The sequence below is a fragment of the Trematomus bernacchii genome, unplaced genomic scaffold (genome assembly GCF_902827165.1).
Source record: "Trematomus bernacchii unplaced genomic scaffold, fTreBer1.1, whole genome shotgun sequence".
NCBI lineage: Eukaryota > Metazoa > Chordata > Actinopteri > Perciformes > Nototheniidae > Trematomus > Trematomus bernacchii.
Genome location: NW_022987698.1, coordinates 12,114,528 through 12,139,940, shown reverse-complemented (window position 1 = coordinate 12,139,940; position 25,413 = coordinate 12,114,528). Strand labels below are relative to the sequence as shown.

Genomic DNA, 25,413 nt, shown 5'->3' with positions numbered 1-25,413 from the left:
TATTTGATGATGTTTGTACAATTTTTCTATGCATTTGCAGTTGGCTTATCTCCTGCCGTCCATTTGCCTGAAGTGGTCCAGAAATCCATTTCACATTTTCCCTTTCACACTTGCAAAATGGTGAAGGTACACAGTGTGCTCTTAGAGATGGGGCATTTTGGGCTAGGGTGGGGTCGGGCGGTGGAAGGATCCTTGAAATCAGAGCCATTGGGGCTTGAGGAAAGCCCTTTGGATCTGAATCAGCTATATATGTATTGCATGAAAACATAGAAATGTAGAACAAAGAAAGTGTTTGCCAAAAATACTTTCACACATACTAAATCATGTCCCTTAAAGGGGGGGGTAGGTAATTTTGGAGAAACCAGCTCGAGTGCGCTAGAATTTGAAAATACACAGCCGGAAAAAATCTGCCACTTCCTTACAGAGCCCCTCCTCCAACACACACGAACGCGCACATGACCAATGAGGGCACGAGATAAGTTTGTGCACAGATGGAAGGCTGACAGGCAGGTAGGCCATCCAGTTATTTTAGCCGGGCCGGCTAAAATGATTGATCGTGCTTTTTACAGTACTACGGCTTCCACAGATGACATTTTTTTAAGATATTCATTGCTATCGGGATGTTAAGAGCATTCCATGGAATATAACAAAAAGTGTATCTCGAGATGGTTTCTGAAACTTACCTACCCCACCTTTAATGTTGTCGAGTCAGCAATATTTAGATTTAACACGATACGATACACTTTGTTGTCCCGTCAGGTCATTTGTTTTGATCTCGTTACATTCAATTCAATTCAATTCAAGTTTATTTATATAGCCCAAAATCACAAATCCTATTTGTCTCAGAGGGCTTCACAAGTCAACAAACAAAATTGGCAATGTAAAACAATGTAAAAACAACAAACGTAATTTAAAAAGGAACATAACACAATGACACAAATACAGTTAGAGTACAATAAAATTCCATCAAACGAAGGGTCCATGAGGATGTATAAAAGGGGGTTTAAAACCAGTCTTAACTGTACGCTGTACTAAAGAGGAAAGTCTTTAACCTACTCTTAAATGTGTGGACACTATCTGCCTCCCTAATCGTCACTGGAAGTTGATTCCAGAGGAACGGGGCTTGGTAGCCGAAAGCTCTAGCACCTGATCTTATTTTGTGGACTCTGGGAACCACCAACAGACCTGCACTCTGGGATCTTAATGCCCTAGAGGGGCAATAGGAGATTAAAAGATCCTGTAGGTAGGATGGTCCCTGACCATTGAGCGTGACTACATAAAGTATGAAACAAATGATCTGAGCATCTCTTTTCCCTTACTAAGAGATCTTTTAATGTCCAGTTGTGTTTGAGTTTTCCTAAACGCACCTCTCTCCAGGATCCCTCGGGTTCAGCCATCTCTGGACGACCGGATCTTCCCCTCACAGCCCGGAGTCGCTGCAGTCTACAGTGTGAGTCCCTGCCCACAGACCCTCTCCCAAACATATCCACCGGTATGCTGCAGTGCATGCACATCAAAATACACACTCCAGATACAGAATACACACACGCAGAGACTTATATCTATTGTATGGACTGAATGTAGTTGCAAACATTTGACTGTAAAAACACACACACAGTTGCTAGATTATTAGGTACACCTGGATAAAACTGGCTTATGCAACACTCCCTTTTATAAAGGTTGCATTGTTTGTTTAAACTGTTTATTAGAGATGTTGATTTATGGTAATATTTGAAGCAGTTGCATCTTACCGAGAGGTGTTTCTAATATTTAGTCTACCCTCATTGATATGGGCGCACTAAATATTAGAAACTCCTCTCACAGAACAGTATAACCATGATAATTATGCCCTGATGTAGTTTTCATGCCACTCCCACAAACATCAACGTATGAGGTGATTCTTTGCTGTTTTTGACCTGACCACAGAGCGCCACAGACATTGCTGTTTTTTTGAGGCAGAGCGCCCAACTGAAGTTCAGTGCAGGAGAAACGCACCAGTTTCCTCCTAAGAACATTGTAACTTTTATGAAGGTAGGATTTATTGCATTTGTTTACAAAGTGTAATCGCCTTTAAGTGTACCTGATGAACTGGCAACTGAATGTGTGTTGACTTTAAATATGTGTTTGCGGTTTGGTACCATGCAAGATCACAGTGCCTGTAAAACTGCTCGCCACCTCTATATTTTTTATGTTTTTTTTAACTTTGTGTCACAGATTATTTTGAGAACAATATATTTTAACGCTATTCACTCTCTGCAGCGTTTACAGGCACTGTAAACATGCATCTTTGGGGGTTTTATTTATTGCGTAAAGAAGAAGGCATGCTTGTTAAGACATTATACTGTGACCTGACTGCTGGGGAAATGTGTTACCTTTGCCATTCACCGTCTCCCTCCAGGAGTTTATTAACATTTCCTGTATTATGGTCTTTGTCATCGTTTGTGTTGTATTTATATATTGTTGAAGGAGCACTATTATTTTTGGCCACAGAAAAAAACAAAACACATTTCCTCTGAAATGTTGTCCTTGGCTGAACCATGGACTTGCCATTCATGTGTGTCAGTGACCAGCCACACCTACTGTATCCCCTAAAGACCAAAAGAAACCTGAAATAGCCTCATCCCTTCCCTCTGAGGACACGACAGTCACCATCTGGTAGTGGGCATTATGCTGTGATAAGAGTCATGTGGAGCACTGCAGTTTGCAGACCCTGGGACTCTGATCAGCCACATGTGCATTTTTCTTTGTACCATACTTGGCTTTGTAAGATAATGATTAGTGGCAACCCATCATTAAATGTTTACTAGTGAAATTACAAGAAATAAATATTGATTTTCCTTTCACTACACATTTTATAGATTTTTTTTTTTCTCCACAAAATGAACTGAGCTGGCTCAATAAATATGGTGCTCACTGAGACTTCCTCCACATTTTCATACTGACATTGTAGTGGTCATTTGTGGGGAGAATATTGGCTAGTGTGTGTTTGATTGCCCTGTGCTGATGTTTGATCTTTTATGAGCTTTGTAGTATTCTATAGAATTGCCACTTTGGTTATTTGAAACCACAAAGAAGATGATTTCAGTTATGATTTCTGTTGCACAGCATGTATAGCTGCACAAGAAAAAAGCCGATGTATGCCTAAAGAGACAGAGATTATCTACTGTAACAACACCACTGGAAACACTGCAGGTTTTATGAGATGTTCTACCTCTGGAAGTTCATTTTAAATGCGATAGGCTGCAACAATGATGACACTGGTGGAAATAAATCCCATGGCATGAAACGGTTGTTCTCTGCAGTGGATGTAAAGCTTGTACACCCCCCCCCCCCTCCCCTCCCCCCTTCTCTTCATGTACAGCTCCTATACAGCCGCTTGCCTCCCTTCCCCCACCCCATCACTCTGTATGTCCTCAGAATCTCTCACTGGCCTGGAGCAGTGCAGGCTCCTCCCCTGGCAACAGCGGCTAGATTAGTTGCTACATCCCAGGTCATCTGAGGGAAGTAGGCCACACATAGTTTATGGAGAGAAGCAAAAGGAATTGATAGAATCTATGCAGAGTAGTGTCAGTAGATTTGAATATAATGCATTTTAAGGAGAAAGCCCTTAATGTTAGTTTTAGCGTTGGAGCTGTGAAAGCTTTAATAGCTGAGTGTGTAAAGAAAAAGGGAAAAAAAGCCTGGCTGGAGAGAACCGTGGGCTGCCCAGCTTTCATGGCCGTCTCAGTGCCTCCTGCTTTCTTCCTGCTGTATCCTGTCTCAGTCCCTGGTGTGTGTGCGTCTTGCTGCAGAAACAAGCAGCACCTGCAGTGTTGCCAGCCAGCAGCTCCAGCAGCCAGGGCCCATCCCGCCACGAGTCAAATCCCATCTCTTCCTCCTGATAGTGCCCCCCCAGGCTGGGGATGAACCCCTGAGCCCTTTTTTGGCCCATATTGATGAGACTTATTCGAATGACTCAGTTACTCTATTGTGTCCGAGGGCACTTAATTTGTCGCACATGAGTTGGATCGTGATGTGATTGCTTGACCCAGTTATGCCATATGAGGCCCAGGCATCCTTGCACAGCATAGTTGGGCACAGCATGCTGCAGGAGAGGCCAGAGAGTGTCAGCCAACCCCTGCAGACTCCCAAATCACTCTGCAGGTCCTCACCTCTGCACACATACAGGGGCTAATCCTGGAGCTTTAGCTTCATTTAAATTCCTCAACAGGGGAGAGGACTAATGACCTGTGGAATCCAGATTCTCTTTCTGTTCCTCTTCTGCATCAGTGCATGTGTGTGTGGCATAGTATCTTGTTTTGGGTGTCTGTATATCTAACCTGACTGTTTTATGTGATACAGGTACCCAGGCACGCTGGCCCTCCTTACACTGCTCATGACATCACAAAGGGACACCCTAACTTGGCGGGCACACCACCCGGCCATGCCCACTCCCCGGCGCTCACTCAGGTATCCCTTCCCACAGCTTCCCAATATCGCTATGCGAAGGGCTGGGAGGCAGGCGGAGGGGTGAGTTTATCAGTGTGTCTGCCTTTAACCTCAATGCATGCTCATGTTTGATCTGTCCATCTGTTTGCTTATTTTGTATGACTTGTGATAGGGCTTGGATACAATTCAACATTACAATTTAGTTTCCCCCAATATAACCCCATCATCACAAACATTAAAATAAAGATAGTGTGATTTACTTATCTTAACGTTTTTTTTTTTTTTTTTAATTAATGGGCAGGATTTCGAAATGATAGCATTCTTTTTTTCAACAAAAAAGAAAAATCCGACCTAGACAAACATGCATCTCCTGTATTCTTCATACAGTCCTAATTAGTTTAGAGTGCAAACCAAGCATGCATGTTGCTAAATAGAGATAAATACTGGTTGATACTGGGCTGATTCATATGGACAAACACGTTTAAATGTATGTGACCTGTTTAGATTAAAACTACGTTAGGAAAGCAGATCGCCTTGAGGATTAACACTGGTTTGAACCCAGTACCCTCTTGCTGTGTGGTCGTAGTGCTAACCTGCAGGGAGTAACCAAAATCTAAAATAGTTTTTAAATGTTGGAGCCAATTTTATGCCCCTGCAGCTGAAAAAAGTCCTCTGCTAAACTTCATTGCCATCAGTTTAACATAATTAAAGCATTTTTATGTTTAGACCTCGATTATTTGTGTAAAAAAGTTGAAAATAATGAATCAGGATAGGGAATACGTTAACAGGGGATGTGGGTGTAACCATCTGTACACTACCTGAGGTTAAGGGCAGAAGCATAGTGCTTAACCTGGATTTAAGTAAGATTATTGACTGGATGTTATGGATTTGAGGGATTACAACCATGATCCCAGGTTGACCTTCTCATCATAGAAATACAGGATACCAATTACAAGATTATTAAAGAATATAATAATTACAATTAGACATGGTCAGGTAAGGGTTAACAATATGGTAGACATCGAATTGGGATGTCTTTCTCCTGCCATAACTAGAGTGAGATCTATACACATGCAATGGAGATAGAATAAGGCAATGAAAAAACAAAAACTGAAATCAATCAAGGCTGAATATGATCACAAGAAAGATTAACTCAATCGTCACCTCTGTTTGGTTAAGGCAGCTTTACATACTCTGGGTAAGCTTACGCAAAAACGAAATGAATACAGTCAAACAGTTAAATCGAAACCCTAATTCCTTGTCAAACAGTGACACACAGCTGTGATGTTGTGTGAGTCACACATTGACTCCGCTTCCCTGGAAGTATGTGACTTGTGTTTGTTCCACTTTACTGCCTAATGACCTACTGCCTCACCTTAAAGCAGCTCTAGTCTCCCTCTCACCTTCTATCGATATTGTTGTCAGCCAGCGCAAACTTAAATGATCTCCGCCATACCAGCAGCCACCGCTTAGAGACGAGTAAGCAGATCTGCCTAAACCCACCTCTGCCTAGCCCCACTGCACACTAGATGAAGAATATAGCAACACAGGATTTACAGTCCTTTAGGGCAGGGGTTCCCAAACTTTTCAGCCTGCGACCCCCAAAATAACAGTGCCAGAGACTGGCGACCCCTGTCAACCGGGGGGCGGGGTTCTAGTAAATTAATTAATTAATTTAAAGGTCCCATGTCATGCTTTTCTGGTTATTACCCGTCCCCTTGTGTGTTATGTCTTCTTGGGTATAGTGACGTATTTCGGGTATAGTGACGTGGAGCCGTTACGTTTGGACCAATCCACGGACTTCCTCACACACACACACGGTGGGACGTTGCGAGGCTCGCGGCTGCGAGGACCGGGACACTGTGAGCTGGCTCACTGGTGTGGGGTCAGCGAGACACCGCGGAACTCAGCCTGGGCACACACACACAAACTCCCAAACAGGCTGCGGGTGTGTGTTTCGCGCTGGGTTTCGCTGTGTCTCGCTGTGTCTCGCTGTCTCGCAGGCGGCCACTGGGCTCACAGGGAGTGGGGGGGGGGCAGGAGCTCCAACAAGCCGTTTTTTTTTTAAATTGCACAATATAAATCTATTTTAGTATTCCTCAACAATGGAATTATGATCAGTAGAAATGGCCCATGACATGGGACTTTTAAGTTTTCCGCACTCTCGCGGGAATATCTCCGCAATGGAGAGAGTTTAGCCCAGCGCAACACCTTCATCACACATCACCACTTGTTTGTAATATTTTCTGGCGATTTGTAATCTGTTCTAGAAAAACGATGTGTTTTTTAGGATTTCAAGAAGCATATAGAACAAACAATGGATGTATTTTATGAACATTTATCCATGCTGAAAGTAGATTTAGATGTTTTAGGAGTTAGATAGAGATTATTATCTAATATATGCATCCGATGAAGCATTGCATGACGTCTGTTGATGATCAGAGGCTGTTGTTGGGGCTGCATAAACGTTTTTTAATTTTTGTTTTGTAGGCAGACCATGCAGGCCAGCCCGATGGTCACCAAGGTTCATGTTTTAATAGCATTTTTACCAAAAAAGCACAGGCGAGCCTAACATGTGAAAAAAATTGCTTAGACCTTAGAGAGTTAAACTTGGGCCTGCGACCATAGTTTTACTGTATTTTGTTTTGAAAATCCACAGCGGAGGTTTGTGTCGTAGCCTACTATGCAGTGTGTTTTGCATATCTCTCAGTAGCCAACGATCTGTGAGTCTGTTGGCTCGGACATAAACTCCGTAATAAATGTAGTCTACATTTCATAAGAGGTGTAAAACCTGAGAGCATTTTAAATCGCATTTGAACTAAAGGTTTATATAATCTGTAGTTGTATTTGTATTGTTGATTTATTGTGTGAACGAGGCGATGTAGGGAAGGTTAAGCTGTCATTATTAGGCTGTTATGTACTGTTGGAGTGGTAAGCAGGCCTATTGTTTTTGGATATTTGTGGAGTTAGGTGGTCCGTGAGTGTTTTTTTTATTGATTAAGTGTCCTTGGTATGAAAAGGTTTGAGAAACACTGCGCTAGTGGATTATCAACGGGGGGAGCCTCGCTGCTGGTAAATTATACAGATGGCCAGTATGCCCCTGAACATTTTTTATGCACACGTTATTATTAATAATAATAATAATAATAATAAAAATGTATTAAAAAGATTGATAATTTTGGAATCATCTCGCGACCCCCACTTTGGGAACCCCTGCTTTAGGGTACCAATTATCTTTGCGCAACACATTAACCCCAGCTGAAAACATACCAGAAACATCTAAGTGTTGCTTGTTAAATGTGAAATGTCTTAATGAAATTAGGATTTTTGCACAGTTCCTGTCTGTATCTTAACACACGGTCTCCTCCTCTGTCTTTCTTTCTCTCTTTTTCTTTTTCTCACAGTCTCCATACAACCCTGGACTAAATGCTGGTTCCGCCCCTTTAGTGTATTCTCCCCAGACGCAGCCAATGAATGCACAGCCACAAAGTCGCCCGGTGAGTGTCCCTCTGCTGTTGGATTTACAGCTCTGCTGCCTCCAAGTACAAGAGTTTGGTCTTTACTGTGGCTTTAATTGAGAGTTGGGAGATGTCATTGACTTACTGACCTGGTGTTTAGATGCCACAAAGAGCTTGATAAATGTTGAAAAATCTAAACCTGCTCATGTCAGTGAAGCACAAGCTGTACTTTTTTATTCAGATCTCCTTAACTTTACAGACTTGTGGTGTGTGGTTTGGGACATTAGTAAACACTGGTGTAATCATTTCCCCTTGTTACGCAATATTAAAGTTAAAAAGTCAGAGTCCCTGTCTTACATTTAAAACTATGAAAAGCCCACTAACAGCTTTTAGAAAACCTCACACCATGAGAAGACATTTTGAATATTATATATACTTTGCCAGCATTTTCTGTACTCGCACACCTATTATTTATGAATCTTGCCTGGCTCCTGCCCAGCCCCCATCAGCAGAGCAAGGCTAACCAGACCTCAGGAGTCTTGTTTTAAGCCGTGTGGTTACTATGGGAAGGATTCCTACATAGGAAACAGGATATTATTCTAATCCCACTACAGTATGCAACACGGCATACAGATTACTCTTTGCAAGTCACAATTGGGAATCATAATATTTAACCTTGCAAATACAGACCTTGACTTGGCTCTGAGAGCGGCATCACGTACCAGGTGAAGTCTTGTGTGGTTTTGTTCTGTATTTACCGGCCTCATCGCTCATCTTATCTGTGTCTCTCTTATGCTCTTTCTTTCTCCCTGCTTTGCCATCACTGCTTCAATCTCCTTGCTGGACCTGTCCTCCCTCCCCCACCAGTTTGCCACGGGCCCTCGACCAACCCACCATCAGGTAATTTACCCCCGCTGAACACCCCTCCTGCTCCCTCTCTTGCATCATCATCATCAAAGCAGTTTTTAGCTGGTACCTGCTGGCAAGAGGGCTGTTTACGGGACGTCTGCCATTCCTTAAATAAAAAAAGTAGTCTCCGATTTGCAAAAGCTTCAAATGTCTTGGATACAGTTGAAGAGGTTTTAATTATCATGGGCGGTTTTTCTGAGCGTGCTGCTATTTAATCCACATATCCAGCCAGGTGCACAGCGCAGTTTCCTGGCGGGTGGGTTTCTTGCACTATTCATGTTTATTTTTATGGTGAGATTGATCTGAGTTCATTTCCAAGAATTGAGTTGCAATTGAATATTCTTTAATCAGGTTCAGATGTAATGAAGCCTAAGCTTGTCTTTGGGCTCTCAGTTGAACAGGTTATCCTTTTATTCACAGGAGCTTATATCGTTTTCTTAAGGAATACAAGACCCTTTACATGATGACTTAAATATTGATCTAACATTTAAACGAACAGGAAATGACTAGTCTCTCTGTGATAATGGGTTTACCATTTGCACACGTGTTTAGAGCCTATGGTTGTTAGCTATTAAAAGAAGAAAAGGTGAAAAATAATAAGTAGAAGCTTAATTATTGGAAAAGATAATGTACTTGCCAGTCAGAGTGCTTTCAATTGCATGTGCCATGCACACACCTAACTACTACCTTGAGTTAATGGTGCTAGACCTCTGCAGGGCACTTCCATGCAGCATTATTACTGTATTTGTTAGTGTGTGCGTAAGTGTCTCGATAGTGTACTGCTAATCAGTTTTTTTTTTCTCTATTATTTTTAAGGCATAAGTATAGTTGATCCAAGCATAATAGAGCCATTATTTGCAATGATTCTATTTTTTAAGGATATTTGGCTGTGATATCGCCCTCATGAGTCTTATTTGTTACCAGTAATTACACCAAGGTAGTGTAATTTTAAATTGGCTGTTTTATTGATGTTTGGGCAAGAATTGTGATTTGTACACAACTACATCTGCAAGCCACATTCCAGATGAACCAGATGAAGTGGTCCTAATAGTTGTTCTTAAAATGCTGAATATTCATATAGTATAATCAAGTGGTGGTCTTAAAGTGGACCTATCATGCTATATTTAAATGATATATTGTAGGGCCATACCTATATAAGGTATATTTATACGTTTCTGTTTTCAAAATACCAAACAGATCATGCATTTTAGCCATGCCTCATTTCGCTCTATTTGCTGTTCTCCAGCCCTGTTTTTGCAGGGGGCTGATTCTGTGAGCTGCAGCTGACCACGCCCCCCTGCAGGAGAGGGGAGCTCTGATCAAGTCAGAAGAGGGGGAGAAAAATAGATCTCCGTCCTCCGTGTTTTATTATAGCCTATTATTATATAGAGTCGTTATTCATTTGTTTTAAAGCTCAATAAATAACAAAGAAGACCTTTGACCGGCACTTTTCTAATTTTGTCCGGAAGATTTCAACTTTAACGGACATCTTGACCGGCGAAACAAACTGAAACTGAAACTCTGCCGTACGGTCCCCTCGTTCCTTGGAAGAGGCAGAGAGGTGGGTGTTTGTCATCTGCTGGTGGACTAACCGGAGAGAATTACAGTGCTTGCCTCGACGGGGAGGGATTGCATTGAATTAAAGCAGCAGGAGGAGCAAACACTTGCCTCGGGGAGGGAGAAAAAAAGCCACAGCGGAGAATAAACAAAAGCGTAACCATGGTAACCATGCGCGGGAAGTCTTCTTCGCTGCTTTTGTGACAGACTACAGCGCCACTTACAGGCCTGGCATATGTACTACAGCGTCTCCAGCGCTTTCGAGCGGCAATGGCCGGCCGTGGCCCAACCCCACATTCCCCTGATAGGTGGAGAGTTGGCCCAATAGCCGTAGCGCCACCGTCCTGACGTCAGGACAGTGTTCAAATCTGGATCAGTTTTTATCAGATCCGTTGCAGCCCCTTTTTTAGAGATTTGGGTATGGAGGAAAATAGAGAGGGTTGTGTTTTCTGACACTTGGTGAGTTCCCTGGAACACCGGGGACACATATTCATGTATAAAAGACGTACAAAAGTGCATTTTGCATGATAGGTCCCCTTTAAGTTTTCAGAACAAAGAGAGCCAGTGTTAAAGGTAGAAGGCTCCGTCTGTGAGTTTCCTGTTAGGCATTTGACACATTGTGAACCAATGTCATTAGATTATGAAGGGCCTGTTGGTGTGTTCCTGTCTGGCAGTGGTTTATTTATGGTGCGGTTTGTGGTTCACCTTGTGGATGCTAAGAGTTGCTGACATTCAGTACATGTTACTTCCTGTTATCTTTTGTAGTTGTTTATTCATACCGTAATGTTTCATGCCGCTGCCAAGTCAAGATTGATGTGTTATTCCCACCCCAAGATGTTCCTTGTGTAACTTGTTGTCTAACATCCTCACCTTCTGGATGCTTCTGTGTGGACAGCCTTTTAACAGACTATTAATAGTGTCGTGTCAAAGTGTGTCGGGTGTGTTTGCCCGTGGGAGTTCGTACAAACACATTTACACACATACAAGTGCATGCTCTGGCTGTCACAAACTGGCGCTGGGATCACTTGTGCCACCACGGAAGTGGATTCGGAAAACAGATGAAGCCAAACAGTAGCCTTTTATACCGATGGTGAAAACAGCCATTGTCCCCCTGAAACACACTCAATGCACAGTAAAGGCTACATAGAGATCAGAAAATGCATTCATTTGGCTAAAGCATAAGTCGGTCTTCAAACAAGGGTCATCATTATTAAAAAAGATTCCCTCCACTTATGCATGAAACTGACGTTTATGGTCACAGCAAGTGGTTATTACACTAACACAAACAACTGTTGTTTAATCCAGAGAGCTATTCAGAGTGTAAATAACACTATTAAGTATTTTCTCTTGGTTGGCCCCAAGTAGCAGAAATGTCACATAATCATTGGACCTTAAAAAATGTATTCATTTGGCATTTCCATCTTTACAATCCCGCTTCAACCCTGTATGCTGGCAGTATTTGTGGTCAACATTTCATATTGTTTACCCTTTGCAAATCACGTACAGTGTGTTGGAACGCTAATTACATAGTGATGTCATAATGTTACTAAAGTAAACAAAGGTGTCCAATGGAGGCGTTTCAGGTGGGGGGAGTGTGTGGGAGAGAATCTCCCTCTGGAGGGAACTTTGGGATTTTAGCCTTAACAGACCATTTACATGCACAAAAACCTATTTAACACACAACAGGGAACGGGAAAAAAGCATTGATTTATATCATCCATTTGAGCTGCCAGGCTATCAGGGCGTTTCCACTACACGGCCTCGCTCGGCCCCGCTCGGTATGGCTGGGCCTCGTTAGGACTGGCTCACTTTATGGCGCATTCCCATTACAGTTTAGGAACTGGGGTAGTATCTATAGTAACGCAGTGTAGGCGGAGCCGTGACGTGATCTTCAGAGAACCCCAGAAAAACAACACAGCCGTTAGCTGTTAGCACTCAGAGCTCACAGCTCCTCATATATGTTCAGAAACTAGACAAAAGTTAAACAAGTATAAACCACAGACTGCCTGTGTCATGGTGAATACAGTCGCTGCTTTATTTATGTCTGTATAGGCCGTTGTGGACGGTCGGAGCATATACTGCGTTAGCTTAGCCAATCTCCATTTAGAAAACAAGCATTTTAAAAGGTTTTTCGCCTGCCGTCTGTCTGCAGACTTGACAAAGCATTAATTCATGGTTTTTACTAACCGGTATCAGTATGTTGTTACTTCGGCATCATTTTGAAACGTGTATTACAATTAAATCACGGTCAAATATGTCCATCTTGTTGTAGTTGTAGCCCCCTTGCCAGCGATTCTCTCTCTAGTTTAGCATACTCAGCCCGACTCAGCCTCGTTGTCTCTGGCCCTAGACCCGCGATTTTATGAGGCCAGAAAAACTGTGAATTAGGACCCGCCGGCCGGTACTAGGCCAAGTGGAAACGCAACCAAAGACGGGCCGCTGACGTCACAGCCCTCTTAAACCGTGCTCCGCGCTGTAGTGGAAACGCGCCATAATACCTATCAACCCCCCCTCACTGGCAGAGAACACTTTGTGGCGCAGGGACTGCACAATTTGAGAAAAGTAATACCAGTTGGAAGTAAAGTGTGTGTTTGGGTGAGACAGGATTTGGTGGACGGAGGATATAAGTGCAACCGTGCATGTTATGTCAGGGTGGCAAATGCTGATGTGACATTTTCACTGAAGCTTTTTTCCACTTTGCCACCCACCCCAAGGACACACTTTTCTATTGTTCGAGGTATTGTTGCCAATCAAAGTGGCTCAGGACCAGTTTCAGTGTCAGGTAGAGGGATATAATTGGGTAGTTTCCTGCCTTGATGTGTGTGGGTGACTGATTGCCTGCTTGTGTTTTGTATTGAGTCACCAGTACCAGTCTCCCATTGGCTTTTTCTCTCTTTCCTGCTTTCAAAACTCAAGGGAGGATTCAGGCCCATCCAGGTAACATTAACCTCTCTTTTTAAAAGTCTCCCTGCAGACCTGCATGGCATGATGAGGATCATCCTCAAATGATCCCGTTCCTCCTGACTTCTATCCCCATGCACCCCCTCATCTTCACCCCAGTGTATGCTCAGTAGACAGATCAATGTATCATCATTATTTCCTGTCTTTTATGTAGAGGATCATTACTGCACCTTCATCATTTTGTAGTTTTCCCTCCATTCATTACTCATCTTTAATTAGCCTGCACAATTGAATGAACAGCATGCGGAATGAAAGAGACAAGTGTATTTTCTGTATCACCCATGTAATAAGAATGTGTCTGTTAATGTCTTGTGCCAATTGGAGGTATGTATGGTTTCAGTGTTGCTGGAGAGCGCACTTATTGTTTCAGTGATTCCTTTCAGCCCAAGTTACAAAGCACTTCTTTTTGTTGACAGTGTTGAAAAGTTGTTTTGTCTGTTGACTCATATTTCTTGCTTTGACAGCGATTTTTACCGAGACTGTCTTGAGGGTAGCTTGTAATGAACAGCTTCCTGGTCCTTTCCCAAATATCCACAGGGCTATTTGCAATAAAGCCATTAAACCTGATTTATTATGTTAAAGGTGATTTCCCTCCTGGGTATTTTTAGAGATCTTTACAGCATTGTTTATTCTTTCTTTCACTGGAGCCCAGTGTGACTGCGCTTGGGATATTCCCAGCATGAGCCCTTAGTTGCTTGGAAGTCAGTCAGCTGTTGGTAGTAGTCAGGCGCGTCCAAACACAAAACCTGCCCATTAATAAACGTTTTAACTGGTTGTGACGTGCTGTATTGAAAAGTAGCTGCATTCACTAAGAGTGTGTTTTATGTGAGGCTTGAGAAAAGGCCATATTGCTGCCTGATGAAGAAAGCCATGCTGTCACACATTCAGCACAACTGCAAAGTTGGCCAAGCTGCTCACACACACATAAAAAGGTATTCAAAGCCATTCAGCTGGCCAAGAGTTTTTATTTTATTTTCTACAGCTGTGTGCAGCTTGTTTACAGTCGGCAGGCTGGCCACAATAATACAATTAAAAGAGGCAGCTGTGTGTAAATGAGCTTTTAGTTGTGCTCCTGATGAGTAGGACGGCACTTTCATCATTGTATGAATGTTGACTTGTAGTGTAAAGAGCTTTGAGTTGTTGGGAGACTGTTACACATGTAACATGTATAAATATGAGGAGGTTGAAATTATTCATTTTAAAAACAGATTTTACATCGTAGCGATAACAGGCATGGGATATCCAGCCTCGTTGTTAAGAAGGTATAACGGTGAAGAGATTTGGCAACAGACCAGTGAAATTAGAAGAGATCATAGCTAATAGAAAAAAGATGTGTTTCCAGCCTGATATTTAAAGTATCAACAGAGCTTGCCTCCCAAATGTGCAGCTGGAGGAGGGCAGCTGTGTGGGCAAAGGCTCGACCACCAAAAGAGTTCTTATTAAATCGAGGAATGGTAAAGTAACCAGCATCAAGGGGATGTAAAGGGGTGATTAAGTGTATGGGGAAATAAAGCTGGATATATTTGAGGCAGCCACTTCATTAAAAGCCTTAAAGGTAAGAAGGAGGCTTTTGAAATCAGCTCTTGCATGAAGTGGTTAGTTAAACCAGAGGAATCGTCACCGGTGTTATATGGTCCAACTTTTTAGATTGTGTCAGCTGCATTTGGGACCAGTTAGAAACCTGTTGTTCCTGACTAGGATCAGTAGCTTATATGTAGCCTGGCTTTTCAATCTGTTGTTGCTTAACTATTACGTTCTCAAGGTGTTTAAACAAATTCAGCTCACGATACCTGAAACGATACTGAAACATTACAACAACTCAATGTTTTGCAGCTAGCCTCCATTCAGTTAGTTAAACGTTAGTTAAACGTTAGTGAAATGATCAACCACTTCAACCATTTATATATGTCTGCCTCCCTCGCATCTTCATAATGATAATAACAAAAACATCAAAATAACCTTCATGAAGAATACATTGTGAAGGTCTAGAATAATTGTGACAGTTCATTCTGATTACTGTTTTTGTTTCACGGCTTATGTGCCGTGCTTTTTACTAAATTGTTCCTCAATATGATTTAATGATGCTTTTAAAGCTTCTATTTAGTCCATCCTAGGCTTGTAGGAGGAAGTATTTAGGTGTCTAAACAAAGAGCGGTGCTCCCTGCTTTGTCCATGTCATGTATCTGATTCATGATAGTGCTTGCCAGTTAAATACAGTTTTAGATGTTAAGTAAAGCAAATCATGGTGGAAATTACGGATTAAAAAGGCATTAAATAGTAGTATAAAAGTGTGCATGGCTGCCTAGAAATCATTTAGCCTTTCATCCCTCAGTCTGAATGAGAGTGTAGAGGAAGTAGCGGTGCTGGGCTTTTCTTTCCCCTCGTTTTGTTTTTCCACTGCTGATAGAAACCAGGACTGTCTCACTGTGAGAAATGTGTAGGCCAAATGGTGGAGACATCTAAGAAAAACAGTACCTGTTTGTGTTTTAGACAAAGCATGGCAGCATGTGGAAGTGAGACGGCCGCCTCCTGGATAGCACTAAATGTCTCTTGTTGTTCCTCTGGGTTTTCTTCACATGTTGCCTTCAGTTTTTCCAGAGGACTCAGATGCAGACTGCGAGGCCCACCATCCCTACTAACACCTCCTCCTTACGGCCCGGCTCCCAGACGCCTACAGCAGCTGTCTACCCCACCAACCAGCCCATCATGATGACCATGGCCCCCATGCCTTTCCCCTCCCCACAGGCTGCTCAGTACTACATCCCACAGGTGACACAGGCAGACTGAACTGGGTCTTACAATTACATTTGGTCCTATACCTCAGTTCGAGCTATAGTTATGCGTGCACATCACTTCTAAAAATATGATTTGATTTTGTATTTATTATGATGAACGCAGATTCTGAACATTTAGGATTAACAAAATGTTCAATTTCAAATATGATTTGTATTGTATTGAGTAACTAGTGAGAACATGTTCTTTGGCTGTAATCTGTTCAATCATCATGGATTGAACAGATTGAAGGACAATATTTGAAGTCATTTTTTATGTTTTATGTTTTGCATTAGATTTGAGTTAGATGAGAAGAATGAAGCCAACCGTTTGTTAAATGTCTGATGCTTCATATAAACAGTTAGCTTACCTTAGTACAAAGTCTGGAATCAAGGATAACCTCTCATTTCTATAATGTTACTGCACTTGGCCAAGAAATAGTCCAGAACACAATGCCCGTAAAACCACAATATTACGTTTTACACTTTCATTCGGAGACAATAATATGATAATTGAGCTTTACGAGTCCTGGCTGCCAGATTTTGTTATGTTTTAAAAAGGATAGCTGTTTCCCCAATCTCCTGTTTTGGTGCTACAGTAGGCATCACATTGAGCAGGTATGAGAGTGGTATCATCTAAATGTAACATAGGAAACACACCTATCCATACCTCAGTTCCTGCTATGTTTATGTCTGCTATTGAATGTATAAAAGATAATCTAATTTAACTTCTGTAAAGCACCTGCAATTATCTTTCTTTTGGTGCTGTTAAGATAGAGAAATCCTCTCTGGCTGCTGCTGGTATGGGTTAGATTTGACTGACTTCTAGGAACACCGTTCATATCATTTGTCTACAAAGGATTTAAAAGACAGCTTATCTAAAATCTCACAGAAGGATGATTATGCAAATGTACAAAATAGAAAAAGATTTCACAGATTGCAAAAGTGAGCATGTGTTAAGCTGTCTCTCTTTGTCCTCTCCTTGCAGTATCGCCACAGCACGCCCTACGTGGGACCCCCTCAGCAGTATTCTGTACAGCCTCCGGGTTCCGGCGCCTTCTATCCTGGGCCGGGGCCAGGGGACTACCCTTCCCCATATCGTGAGTCATTAATTGAACTCTGCAAACATCAATTATTATTCCTATGCCACATTCTAATCTGAATTTACCCCAAATACACACAGTCAGCCTTGTTTTCCTCCAAAGCAGGGGAATGTTGTGCTGATATCAGTTTTCTCCTCTTTCCTTTCTGCATTCAGACCCCCTCAGGTACCACCCGCCTGTCTCACCCACGGTTCCCGCTCCCGTCCCCACAGCTGGTCCCCAGTACTACCCCGGACAGTCTGTGTACCCCCCCTCACCCCCCATCATAGTGCCTACACCACAGCAACCTCCACCAACCAAGCGTGAGAAGAAAACAGTGAGTACCATAGGTCTTTTTTTCAAAACGATACATATTTGACCAAATCATTTCTTTTTGACACTCTGAACCTCCAGCAATTGTCAAATTTGTAATCTTTTCAAAACAAAGGAAGGTCCAAGCCACTCTTCTAAAAAGTAAAAAAAGCCTTTAATCAGATGGCTATATTTTCTGGTGAAATTCTAAAAAACAAGACAATGCTTGCACACGTTAACATGGATATGAACCAACTCTTATGTTTCCTACCAAAAAGCAAATATAGTAAAAATAAAAATTTGAATCTGTGTTCGTAAAATAATCTTCTGTAAAGGCAGATTAAGAAGCTGTTCTGTAGCCTTGACGATATCATGATTCCCATCACAAAATGTGGATTTTCAAACTTCTTAAGAGATGTATTGATTCTGAATCAAAATAGTTTTTATTCCTCATTTGCAGACTTTCTCACCTGCTCTTTGATTCGCTCTAGCTAAACAGCTGGATGCACACAATTCTCCGTGTTCTGTGCTGTCTTAAAAATACCAAAGCTTACTTGTGGCACCCATTTTAAATAACATATTGACCGTATCACCTTAAGACAGATTGATTAAAATGTACATCTGCAGGTTTTTAGTGGTTCAATTAAAACACAATGCAAAATTATAATTTCTCTTTCTATGGTGAAATACTTACGTTTTTTTTAATTTAAGTGTCAGTGACTAATTTCCTGTTCCTTAAATAGAATACCTCAAGCTCTGGTTAGTGTATAGCGCTACAGATGAGAAGCATGCATCCAACATATCTGACGCAGGGTTCCTCTCAAACTCGTATGCTTTAGTGTTTTCTTTTTTTGTGCCATTGTCCGCCCAGATCCGTATCCGTGACCCCAATCAGGGCGGCAGAGACATCACAGACGAGATCATGGCAGGGGGTTCAGGGAGCAGGAATTCAACGCCTCCTATTGGCCGCCCCTCCTCTACCCCGACACCCCCACAGGTATGGCTCTCTGACACGCTCATCTACTGTAGTTACAGTTGTGTTAGTGTAGCATTGAGAGCAGCTGAATAGACTGGAGCCGAGAAGAGAAGGTGTCTCATGTTGCAGTGTGAGCTCCAATCCTCTCCACCACGTGTGTGACATACAGGATACGGCCTGTGGGTCTTTCATTTATGCGGCCATCTTGCCTTCTCATAAGTCATTCATGATGGCTTTGAGTCCAGAACATGCCTCTGGACTTCACATCATCTTAAAGCACTTGTTTTAATGTGTTTATGTTCTGCAGCAGTCTTGGGTTTTCCCTGTCATATGTTCCTGGGACTTTTCAACTAAACTTGGCTCTTACTTGATTTTCTCCTAATGAATTCACTGTAATCTTGTTAGTAGCTGAAAAAGCCCTGCCGCCCCAATTAGATGTATAAAATGGAATCCAGCAGGGCTCTGGGTCACATGACAGAAGTTGGAAACCAATGCACTATTGCTATTGGCACTTTAAAAAAAAAAAGCCCAAATCAAACAGCTTCCCTGGATTCTGAAGAAGGACGTTGTGACTTCTTCCTCGCTGTGTCCTCCTGTGGATGTTAACAGTCTTTCCTCTCTTTCTCTGTCTTTTTGTGCCCCTCTTGATTTATTTCTCTCTCTATCTTCTCTCCGCTCCTCTTCCTCTGCATTGTTCTGAGCCGTTCCCCTCCTCCTGCTATTTCTCCCACATTGATCTTTATTTTTGTCCTCCATCGCTGTCCTCTGAATCCATCCCCACCCCATCGGGCTCCTTGTTTCTGCTTTAAATCTTGCGTTTGGGCTTGTTTGCTTATTTGTTTGTGTGTGTGTGCTTGCCTCCACATCTGGGCCTGTCTCTGGTTTTCTGTGTTGCTAGTTTTTATGGCCGCACCCTCATTATCCTCACATTTTCTACCTCAAATCGCAGCAGCAGCCGAGCAGCAGCCAGACTCCAGAGCAGCCGCAGCCGCAGCCTCCTCCGCCGCAGCAGGCCCATCCTGGGGGCTACGCACTGGAGCCCCCGCAGCCCCCGCAGCCACTACAGCCACAGCAGCCGTCCACCACTACGGCTGCAGACACCAAACCAGGGCCAGGTCTGCACCAACATCCCCCCCCCTCTGTCTTTAAAAACACATCAACAACTCCCAACAGTCTATACATCTTGTTATTTTGACTTGGTTTTTATGTTTAAATAGCACAAATATGACATCAGACCATCAGTAATATTGGTCTATTTTTGCTGTGTCATTCCCTTCCATTGCAAGGCTATGTCTGAGGTTTTATTTGAGTCCTCCAGCTACTTCAGTAACCTTCACTCTTTTGCATAAACAATGATTTCCAAACACAAGACTTGTATCAGTTTCCTTTCCCCCATAACACGCTGCACATGAAATGCTTTCACTTTCATTTCACTCTCAGAAATCAGACTCCCTGTTCTTCCAGTATTTAGCTGGAACATTCCACCAGCATTTTTTAAGCAAAGGTTTTGGAACCGGTTCTTTGTTTGTGGAGAATGTTGTTGTTGTTTAGATTGTTTGGTTTATGAACTTAATACCCATCCATGCACCTTTACCCAAGTAATCTACTTAAAGAGACTGTTAAGTAAAATATGTGTTTTACTGAACTTTTCTCCTTCCAGATGATACGCCAAAACTGGAGCCAGTTGTCCAGAAGTCTTCCTCGCCTGGGCTTGTGCAGCCTGAAGCCCCCGTAGAGAGACTCCAGGCCAAAGCTCCCGCAACTGAGCCCTCTTCTCCCGTCGAACCAGAGCTTCCCTCCCCTGCTTTGATGAGCGCCCCCGTCACTCTCCCTCTTTCAGTGGCCAACAACAGTGAGCGTGCCCCAGCCAAGGAATCCACTGCATCAGCCTCTCCTCCCTCCCCCTCGGTGGGGGAGCACAAGCCACCTCAGACTACCAACACAGACAAGCCTCTCTCCGACGCCCTGCGGACTCCGGCTGCCTCTCCAGCACCGGCTCCCAAGGCTCTGAACGGCCTTGCAGACCCCGGTGCTGAGCTGGACACGCCGGAGCCTTCTCTCCTGCCTTCAGCTGCCCCCCAGCCCCAGGCCTCGGCCCCCGCTCACAGAGAGGCCTCTTCCTCCGACGCTTTGCCCTCTGACGTGAGCCCAGAGGTGCCCGTTGCTGCTGCTGCGCTCGCCCCTTTGGCCCCTGTGGCTGTGGTGCCAGTCACCCTGACCTCAAGCCCCGCCCCCGCTTTGCCAGTTTCGCTGCCCCCCGGCCTTCCACCTCTAGTGCAGGCCACAACAGAGGCCGAGGAGCCGAGCAAGAGCTTAGACACTAAAGACCTCGTCCCCAGAGCAGGGACGGAGGCACACGGAGGCATTACGGACAGCACAACAGAGTCCCAGCAACAAGCACTCAGCAGCGAGAGTCCCACTACAGGTAGTGCAGGCTTTATTGTTCTCTAGATCATTTGTTTGTTGTGTTGTGTGTTTTAACTGCAACAAAGGAGCAACAACTCTTTGGAATGAGTGTTTTTCTGGCGGAAATCCAGCTTCAAAGGAGATGCTGTTTTATGAGAACTATACTTTTTATGGTATTATGCCAAACATCAAAATTACGTGGCCATATCATTTACGCAGTTTTTTTATGAATGGCCATTAAGCAAATATTGAAGGTTATCTCTCATCAAAACAGTGTTTCTAATGTATTTGTTACCCTTAGAGCTCAAACAATTACTCAAAATATCTGTCAGTATATCAATATCAGTATATCCATTTTTTTATAATCGACTATTAATTGAAACTGGAAAGACTTTCTCCTTTTTGTCAAAAAATATAATTTGGCTCTGCAAAATGTGATGGACGTTTTATTGACTTGAATCCATCCAAATAACCTGCAGATATCAATAATGAAAATAATCCTTAGTTGCAGCCCTAGCTCTATGATTATTTTCTCATCTTAATATTTGTATTTGCCAAGAAAATCACAACATTCGAAATCAAATAATAGTGAACAGGGAGGAATATTTTTGTGAACAACTATTTTGGTTTGTAAAATGCTCCACAAAGTGCACCCTTGTTCACATGCATGGAACAGGAAGTCGTTAAGTAGCTCAGAGTCAGTTGCAGAGCGACACCTGACAAACAGGTAGAACAGAAAGGCTCGGGGTCATCAGCGTTTGTTCAGGAGCGATATTGACTTGCTGACTGTAGAACTCAACACCTGTCATAACCTTCACCTGTGTGACACTTCAAAATCATGAGGAATCACTTCTTGCCCTTTAAAATCTTTACAAATGTATTTACTCTATCAATACATAACAAATCCTAAAGAGCCCACCAGGTTGAAACCTGACAAAACAGGAAAAGAAAATATAAAGTATAGCAATTCACTTTTAATTGAGTCTTTTTGTCTCCTAATCTCCCTAAAATACCTATTTTTATTAATCTCTCTTGTTCTGCTTTTGTAATGAAATATTTTTAAATAATGTTCAATATTTGTTTCAGTTTGGTGGGCGAGGTTTATCATATTAAAAAGATGTATTCATCATAGATTGACTTAAATGTGATTTTATACTATTTTCTGGCATTTCCTCCGTTGAAATATACTCATCTCCTATCCATTGTAGGGTTATAAAAGAAAACCCAGATTCTACCCAGACACAAAGGCATCCGAACATATTCCCTTATACTGACACAAATACATCTTGCAAATCATTGCCTTCTAAACACTTTTAAATCCATTGCTGTTGTGTTGTTTGGCTGATTGCATGCTCCCGCTTTTGTATTTCCCTGCAGTAAATCAGACTGCTTCTGCTATACCAAAGACCTGGAGGAAACCAAATGAAGGGATCTCTGCTGTAGACGCACCTCACAAGGAGGACCAGGTAAGAAAAGAGGCCGAAAGCTGCTCACCCTGCAAGATTAAAAGACTAGACCACCTTCAGCAAGAATTTCAATTCTATCCATTCACTGGTCTTAAATGAGATGAACATTTTGAAAATGTCACCTTCAAATACCCTTCCTACTTTATGATCATTTTGTGAGATTTTTTGTCAGTTGATATATCATTTTTGGAACAAAGCTTTTTAAAATTCCTGAAAAGTATCTCAGGACAGAGAGAGAGAAGAGGGAAGGCACAAAGTGGGCAATAGTTCAAGTGGAAAATGTTTCCACATGTGTGGGGGGGGAAGCAGACTTAAATGACTTTTGGGTGTCGTTATCGTTCGAGAGCGACAGCGAGGAGCTATCCATCATCTTCATTGCTCACCCAGCCCACTGAATGTAAAATGCAGCTCTTTCCCGCTCTCGTTTCCTCTGCTTTATTGTTTGGTCTCAGGCTTGTTGCCGTGGGAAGAACTTCACACCACCACAAAACCAATGTGCCAGACTTTCAAAGGACCTCTTTTAGGCCGTTTAAGAATAAGCACCACAAGTGAAGACAAATGTTATTTTATGTAGAAATACAGGGATTGCAAAAAATAAAAACATAACCACCTGCATTTAAATATCTTAGAGCAAAAAGAGTATATCCTGATTCCTGTGTCTATAAGACTAATAGCCTCACAATTTTAAATTCAACATGTTTTTACCAACGATGGATGAAAGTGAATATTCCTTTTTTTGATGCGTTAATGGTATTTATGTACAGATAATATTTCAGATAAGGAAAATGGAGTTGTGTAGAAAATCATACCAGCATAGAATGGTCCGTTCTGTGCGACTGCTTGTACTGCTTGCTGCAACCGGCCTCTTGTGTTCCTTTTTTCCCCGCCTTATCTGTCTTTTGTTTGTACCTGACCAATTCTGCCCTCTCTGCTTTTATTTATTTCTTTTCCACTCCTGTATTTGTACCCATTCTTTATGTGTCCACCTCTTCTGCAGCTCTAAACTGCTGATTGTTCAGTTCTATGTGGGGATATTATGCTGCAAATACATTACATTTGATATAACTGACGGTGTTATCCAAATACTCTTACAATATAGCGGTGCAGGAATGAGTCTTAAAACCCAGGAAAGAGATTTTCAGGTTTTGTATTACGAGTTCAAATACGTGTATATAAATATAATATAAATATAATTAATTTGTGAATATCCGAAGCTTCTTGGTGCATTTGCTAACAAGTGACTAAATAAGCTACTAAACAAAATCACGCCAATACAAGTCCGCCGTTAGCTTAGCGGTGGTGCTGCACAGCCCTGCGACATGGCGTAGTTCATTCACAGCCAAACGTTAGCTTTTTAATCCTGGCGATTGCCTTTTTAGGTTTTAAAAAAATTAATAGATGGAGATTATCCTTCTTGGAAAAATGTGTTAAGTTTCATAAATATGTGTGTACCACAGAGCTTTCTTTCTGCATTATACCCACAATTCAATGGAGAAACCCCATTGCTTTTTGACTCCTTGCAATGCTATTTCCCGGTTTGGCCTACAAAAATACATCATCACTGCACCACTCTATAATGGCAAGCAATTATGAGGATACACATTTGAGTATAACAAGAATCTGGCAAAGACATTAGCTTCAAACAAGCCAAACCATTGTTTAGTGCAACCACCTTTTCTCTTATAATTGTAATGGCAAATATGCAGTTGAAATTGTTTCAGTCATGTGACAGTTTCTGCTGTCCTGATATCAATAGGGAGCTCATTTCACCATTTAAGAGCCAGGCAAGCAGGCCAGTTTTGATCACAACGTGAACAGGCTGGGGTGAGAGCCAAGGGACAGCAACTGATTAGCTGTTAGGAGTTAATATCTTACTAAATAAAAATAATGCAGAACATTAAATCCAAAAACTGAATGTTGCCTCCACACAGGACGAGCCCCGGCCAGCGGAGCATCCTGCTGTGGAGCAGGTCCTGCCCTCGGCCCCTCTGAGCTGCAGCCCGGGGCCCCTGCCAGCAGCCCTCACCTCCAGCCCTGCTCCAGCTCCTGCCAGCAGCCCAGAGGCTGACGGGAAGCCCGCCGCCCCCGAGGAGAACGGTGAGGCCGAGACGGAGCCCATGAGGAACGGGGCAGGTCACACCTCAGAGACAGAGAGCAGCGACGGTGGAGCCACCCCCGCTGACAAGGAGAACTCCACAGGGGCCCCACAGGACATCGAAGGTTAGAGAGGCAACACCTTTATTAGCAAAACTCTCTTTGCCATTAAGAGCTTTTATATCCAGGATTGAATTATTCTCAGTTCAGTCTCATATGTATGCATTTGTTCTTTGTCTTTTTTTCTCATTCCCTGCTTGGTGGTCCAGACCTGGCTGAACCCGGTGGGAAGCGTCAGTATAACAGGGACTTCCTGTTGGGCTTCCAGTTCATGCCCGCCTGCATACAGAAGCCTGAGGGTCTCCCACCCATCAGCGACGTGGTGCTGGACAAGGTGAGAAAGCTGATCACTGCAGATATGCCCATTAAATAGTCAGACCCCTGTCCATAAACCTCCAAGCGCAACATTAATCTGCAAATGATATTTAAATAATCTTTTAAGTCCAATTATGTAGTTTCCGCTTCTGAGTTTTAAAGATTTGCTGCACTTTTTAATTGTTTCAAACATTATCATTTCAATGTAATTTAGTTTTAGACTTAGTTATTCGGACAACACTAGCAGTTTTAAAATCCACCTCGGGCTCTGGAAAAATGTGTCATCATTTTGTAAGGGTTTTAAAGACGAAGCGATTAAGCTACTCAATTATATATCTTATGAATTAATAATGAAACCAATCATAAGTTCAAGCCCTAGTTCTGAATAAACTCCATGAAACAGGGTTCTTTGTCTGTTGCTCATAGCAACAGGCAGTGTTTTACTCTGTTAGCTTGTGTGCACTGGATCAAAGATGCAGCACACAGTTGGGTTCATTCCTCCGATCCACACATACGTATGGGTGGAGCATATGGCTTGCAGAAATGCTGTTTTGATTAAAATCACATTGCGATTATGTCACTCTTGGCAGTGCTAAGAGTGCTTGCCCCTCCCCCGCC

The 25,413-nt window shown here is 42.6% G+C and overlaps 1 protein-coding gene across 14 annotated transcripts in view; it reads left to right on the top strand.

Annotated features, from left to right (window-relative positions):
• eif4g3a (eukaryotic translation initiation factor 4 gamma, 3a) overlaps window positions 1–25,413 on the top strand; it is a 62,559-nt gene that overhangs the window by 10,717 nt on the left and 26,429 nt on the right. For 3 of the 14 annotated variants that reach the window (XM_034139148.1, XM_034139147.1, XM_034139145.1), the window contains exons 2-16: window positions 1,378–1,492; window positions 1,927–2,031; window positions 4,342–4,509; window positions 7,833–7,925; window positions 8,754–8,786; window positions 13,269–13,289; window positions 15,903–16,082; window positions 17,073–17,184; window positions 17,343–17,503; window positions 18,341–18,475; window positions 19,404–19,569; window positions 20,115–20,879; window positions 22,238–22,326; window positions 24,258–24,546; window positions 24,690–24,814. In XM_034139148.1, the coding sequence (XP_033995039.1) occupies window positions 1,378–1,492; window positions 1,927–2,031; window positions 4,342–4,509; window positions 7,833–7,925; window positions 8,754–8,786; window positions 13,269–13,289; window positions 15,903–16,082; window positions 17,073–17,184; window positions 17,343–17,503; window positions 18,341–18,475; window positions 19,404–19,569; window positions 20,115–20,879; window positions 22,238–22,326; window positions 24,258–24,546; window positions 24,690–24,814 (2,557 nt within the window). The remainder of the gene's footprint in view (window positions 1–1,377; window positions 1,493–1,926; window positions 2,032–4,341; window positions 4,510–7,832; window positions 7,926–8,753; window positions 8,787–13,268; window positions 13,290–15,902; window positions 16,083–17,072; window positions 17,185–17,342; window positions 17,504–18,340; window positions 18,476–19,403; window positions 19,570–20,114; window positions 20,880–22,237; window positions 22,327–24,257; window positions 24,547–24,689; window positions 24,815–25,413) is intronic. The other 11 variants (XM_034139158.1, XM_034139149.1, XM_034139155.1 and 8 more) reach the window with 8 other exon arrangements.